The 5531-nt window shown below is 37.1% G+C and overlaps 1 protein-coding gene across 1 annotated transcript; it reads right to left on the reverse strand.

Annotated features, from left to right (window-relative positions):
* Nucleotides 1-3071: 3071 nt before the first annotated feature.
* On the reverse strand, nt 3072-4962 carry LOC138956923 (uncharacterized). Its single transcript, XM_070328131.1, has 2 exons — nt 3507-4962; nt 3072-3289 (listed from the first exon to the last, which is right to left on the reverse strand). The coding sequence occupies exons 1-2, from the start codon at nt 4960-4962 to the stop codon at nt 3072-3074; spliced, it is 1674 nt and encodes a 557-aa protein (XP_070184232.1).
* Between the last annotated feature and the right edge of the window lie 569 nt (nt 4963-5531).

Genomic DNA, 5531 nt, shown 5'->3' on the forward strand with positions numbered 1-5531 from the left:
CCTTCCTAATTCCCCCAGTACAGGTATCCACATAGCTTTTCTATGAACTCCAAGAAGGAATCGACAAAATTTGATATGAACAAATTCATGAGGAGTTTTGCTAGATAAACATGATCCAAAGAAATGATCAGTATTTGTTTGTTTTATTTTATTATTAAACGTAAACGGATACCAGATTTCAGCGCCATATGTTAATATCGGATTTACAAGTGAATCAAATAAATGTATCATTGTGTCTATTTGCACGTTTTGATTGCTGAAAATTCTGCGGAGGGAATGTGCTGCTTTATTACCTTGTTTACTTAAATGATCTTGAGCTGTATCAAAATTTCCATTCTTGTTGAATATGACCCCTAAATATTTATATTGATCTGTTACTTTGATTACATCAGTTCCACATTTAAATATTGTGTGCATTTTTGGATTTATATGACAAAATACTATAATTTTTGTTTTTTCTATGTTAATTTTCAAACTCCACTGTAGGCAATAGTTATTTAGATAATCTAACTTATTTTGTAATCCTAATTTTGATTTTGAAAGAAGTACTAGATCATCTGCATACAGTAGACACGATATTTTTGTATTCTGTTTAATGTATGGCGAATCAACGTCAGGCATTCCATCTGTTATATCATTAATGAAAATATTAAAAAGAGTTGGGCTTAATGTATTTCCTTGATGTACTCCTTTTTTAACCAATACATCTGGTGAATATCCACCTTGCATTTGTGTGCATATCTTTGTATTAATATACATGTTTTTGATTATATTGTAGCATTTACCTCTTATGCCAGTTTTGTATATCTTAAGTAAAAGTGCATCATGCCAAACGTTATCAAAAGCTTTTTGAAAATCTACGAAACATCCATATAATCTACCATTTTTAGTATTGATAATATCGTCTACAATTTTCTTCAGAATGAATATTTGATCCATCGTTCGGTATCCTTTTCGAAACCCAGCTTGTTCTTTTATCAAAATATTCTTTTTTTCTAAAAAGTTGTTGATTCTTGAATTTATGATTTTACAAAACAATTTTCCCAAATTACTACTAAGAGTGATTCCTCTATAGTTACTCGGATTCATTGGATCTCCTTTTTTATGCAATGGTACACTTATTCCAGTCTTCCATTCTGTAGGATAGTTACCACTTGTAAGAATAATGTTGAATAGATTAACTAATATTTTAGTCATATGATCTAAACTTGCTTTTATAATTTCATTGGTTATTCTATCTTTTCCGGATGACTTCTTATTTTTCAACGTTTTACATTCTTTTTTTAATTCTTTCTCTGTTATGGGGTCATCTAAAATAGGTGTATAACAATGTGTATGCATCTTCTGTAATTCCTCATTTACTATGTATTTTCTTTCATCAGAAACTTTAGTTTCTGTTCCTATCAATTTCTCTAAATGATCAATCCATTTCATTGGATTGATTGCACATTTTTTAGTTGTATTGACTTCACCCATCGTCTTTAAATCTTTTAGAGTTTTCCACATAGCACTTGGATCGTTATTAAATTCGTCATTCAATTTCTTTACTAAATTATCTTTAAAAATCCTTTTCTTTTTCTTTAATATTGCTTTGTATTTTTTTCTTTTTGAGTAGTATTTCTGACATAAATTTACATCATAAGGGTATCTATTTAGAGCATTTAATAATGATTTTAATTCTCTCCTTTGTAAAAAACAGTCACTATCGAACCATTTTTTATGTTTTCTATTTTTTTTCGTAAAATTGCGGTTCTTGATTTTCTTGTTCAAGCATTTTTTTGCAGCCGTGTTTAGCATTGCTGTTATTTTGTCTGTTAAATTGTTAACACACTCGTCTGAGTAATATTTCTCTTCACATGTATGCATTGTTTCAATTTCGTCGTTTATGTTCTGAAGTAAATGTTTCATGTCTCGTGTGTCTAACTCCTGTTTGAATTTAACTTGTGAATTGCTGTCCCACTGATATATTATATCTTCTGCTTTTCCTTGGTTATTAATTGAACATTTATTATGTTTACAATTGATGTTAGGTTTAACATTGGCATTTTTGTTTTTGAACGGAATTCGAATTCTTAGTTCTAAAGGACAATGATCTGAATATACAGTTAAATCTTTTACTTTCATATGTATTACATCCTTGATTAGTTCCTGAGAACAAAGAAAATAGTCTACTACACTACAACCCTGGGGTGTATAACATGTGTATCGCCCACTTAAGTCTCCCAAGGACCTTCCATTAAGTATATACATGTTATTATTATGGCACAAATCTATCAACCTTCTACCTTGTTTTTGTATGACCTTATCTGAAGAATGTCTTTCATGTAGATAGTCAAAGCAATAAGTTGATGGCAAAGAATACCTAAGACTTTCGCTATCTAACTTTAGATAATCGATCAGTTCACCCGTTCTTGCATTGAAGTCTCCGCATAAGATCACGTTACCTTTGGGTATTAATTCATCTAAGTCATTCTCTAACTTGTCCCACAATTCCTCAGTAAAATCTTTTCCAAAGGATGACGATTCGGGCGGAATATATACACACCCTAAATAAATGTCGTGTTCTTTGTTATCCTTTTGAACTTTCAGCCAAATAATGTCACTGTTGCTTTTTTGTAGGATTTGGAAGTTTGAAGATATGTTTTCTCTTATGAATAAACTAATACCCCCAGAAGCACTGGTTGCATTTGTTCTTCTCTTTCTATAAAAGTGACGTTTTACAAATCCTGATAGAAATACTTCTTCGGCAAGGTCCTCGTCCAGGTGCATCTCCTCCAGCATAATGATGTCATATCCACATAAAGGTTTTATAACGTTATCATCCTGCAATTTGTTGGTTGTTTGTCCGTCGATTGTTTCTTTATACCCTTTTAGGTTCCACGACAAAACATTAATACTGAATGTACTACTATCAAACATGTATGGTTTGTATGAAAAGTTACCTTCGTCGTAACACTAACATTTTTGAAAGAATCGAATACGTTATTAACGAACAAAATATCTATCACGATATTATTAAAAGAAATATCTATCGCGTGGTCGTGGTTGTGGACTCCAGTTCCATGGTCTCATCATGTGAGGATGCATGAAGGCTGAATCTCTCTTTGGTGGACTATGATGATGTCCACTCCATCTTCCATTGCTCTCCCATGTTCTCTGTCTTCCCGTTTGCTGGTGTCGTCGTTCAAATGGTGGTGGGCGAGACTGGTGATGAAATTGGCGATGATAATGACCCGTATGTTGTTGGATTGGTCTGGCAGCTTGGTGTTCTGAGTGATGGTTTCCCTGCCTTTCCCACAAAATATGGTCAAGGTGTTGGCCAATGTTTCTTGCCAGGACTGCCGCGCCTTTCATCGTTGGATGTATTCCGTCTCTGTTCGACAGCGAATATACGTTTTCATGTGAGACAAAGGAAATTCCTGTCTCCGCCATGTCTGCTGCGCACACAGCATTGAATACCTCTCGTTGAGTGTTCAGATCCATTACGTTAGTTGGAATGATCTTACTCACGACAACTTTGGCTTCTTTGAATCGCTGTTTGGCTGCCTCCACACATTTGGTCATCATTTTTGCCGCTCTCTGACCTTTTTCTTTCTTGATGTCATTCACCCCGACATGAAACATAATTGCATCTGGAGTTTTGTGAATGTTCTCCACTGTTTCTTGGCAATCCTTGATGTTCACTACATGTTTTTTTACTATCTTCAGACCGTACGTTTTTTGCATTCGGCCTGGATCGACATGTTTCAATACACTGTCATGAATGAGGTAGACTGTTGGTAGAGAGTTTTCTTCCTCTCTGTGCTCTTGTCGTGACAGGTTTTCAAACACAACGTCTTCCTGATCTTCATCTGAATTGGACTCACTCGCTGTTGAATCAACAAAGTCAAAAGAATCTTCACGGCGATGTCTTTTCAACACGCTGATCGGGCTTTTGTTTTTCTTTTTTACACGAAGATTTCTTAATGACGTCAGATTGTTCGATGTTGTTGACGTCATTGCCTTTTCGGCTTCATGGTCTTTGTTTTTCATCTTCTCGTATGGCGATTTCGATGTTATATCTCTGACTTGATCAACCCTTTTATTCACCTCTATTCCTGATGACGTCATTGGTTTTGTGCACGACTTTTCTGGTGTCATTTCGATGCTGATGTCATGGTTCATGCTTCCATTCTTTTGAGGTTGGCACGTGGTCTTTGGAACCTTCTGTTTTTTCTCATGTAGTTGTTCTTTTACGGATGTGCTGTACGTAAGGATATCTGAATACGTCGTTTGAGTTGTCACATCTTGTTGTCTCGTCTTGGGGTGTGTCGACAACATGTCAGTCAGTTCCTTGATCTCTTCTTTGTGACTTCTATTTGTCAGCTGGATTTGTTCGGCCAAGTTGAGAATCGCGTTCTCCATGTTCTGTATCATTCTCTTGCCCTCAGACTGTTCCAGTTTCAAGAGCTGCAACTCATGTAGCAGGATGACATTGTTGTTTTTAATCGCATGATTGTTATCAAGAGATTCTTCTTCGTTGAGGATTTCACTGACGTCCTCCACAATCTTTTCGTCCAACATCGCTTGTGCACAATCCTCGCAGGTGAACTTTCTCTGCGTTCTTACGAATAAGCACAGCTGATACACTGGTAACTTGGTGTGCATCCATGGAATCTTGCTTTTGCATGAAGAACATGTAAGTTTTCTTTGTTTAGATATTTCCTCAGTTTTTTCACCGTTGATCAGTGTTTTCACGAGTGTTTGATCATCCTCTTGACAATTCTGGAATCTTTGTTCTTGGGTTGTCAAGGGAATCGTGTCGTCATGTCCTTCAACCGTGGTTTCGCTTCGGTTTTCTGTTGTTTCATCTTGAAATTCATCCTCCTCACCTACTCTAGTTTCATCCTCTCCTTCAAAGTTCTGATGCTCATTTGAAGAACCTTTGAATATAACTGGATTCTCAATTCCAGCCTGCCGCATCGCGCATTTTGCTGCGGCCAACGACTGGTAACAACGATGAGTTGCCTTTGGAAATGCCGTCACTGATTTCGACGCCTCGTTCCATGTATCAAATATTCCAACAGTCCTTCCACTGCTTACAGCATAAAATCGCTTTTCTGATCTCTTCTTTTTCCTTGATCCTCTCGAACGACTCATTTTTTCACTTTTGAATCATCACTTCACAGGGGATGCGTCTGGCTTTCGCCATTTTAGAACCGGAAGTTTTAGAACACATTGTGTGTGTGTGTGTGTGTGTGTGTGTGTGTGTGTGTGTGTGTGTGTGTGTGTGTGTGTGTGTGTGTGTGCGTGCGTGCGTGCGTGCGCCTGCCTGCCTGCCTGCCTGCCTGCCTGCCTGCCTACCTGCCTGTCTCTCTCTCTCTCTCTCTCTCTCTCTCTCTCTCTCTCTCTCTCTCTCTCTCTTCTCTATCTCTCTCACCCACCTCTCTCTCTCTCGCTCTTCGTCTCTCACTATGTAACTCGCCAAACGATTCTAAGTGTGTCGGTGTGAAACCGTTTCGCAAACCATCAGCATCACCATCATCATGGCC

Source organism: Littorina saxatilis, unplaced genomic scaffold (assembly GCF_037325665.1).
Source record: "Littorina saxatilis isolate snail1 unplaced genomic scaffold, US_GU_Lsax_2.0 scaffold_2116, whole genome shotgun sequence".
In the NCBI taxonomy this organism is placed as follows: domain Eukaryota; kingdom Metazoa; phylum Mollusca; class Gastropoda; order Littorinimorpha; family Littorinidae; genus Littorina; species Littorina saxatilis.

Excerpts from the sequence above, each read along its gene's own strand:
- LOC138956923 (XM_070328131.1), bottom strand. The coding sequence starts at position 4,962 with ATGCGGCAGGCTGGAATTGAGAATCCAGTTATATTCAAAGGTTCTTCA. Across the intron at positions 3,290-3,506 it reads AGAAGCCAAAGTTGTCGTGA|GCAGGGAAACCATCACTCAG; the intron begins GTAAGATCATTC and ends TTTGTGGGAAAG.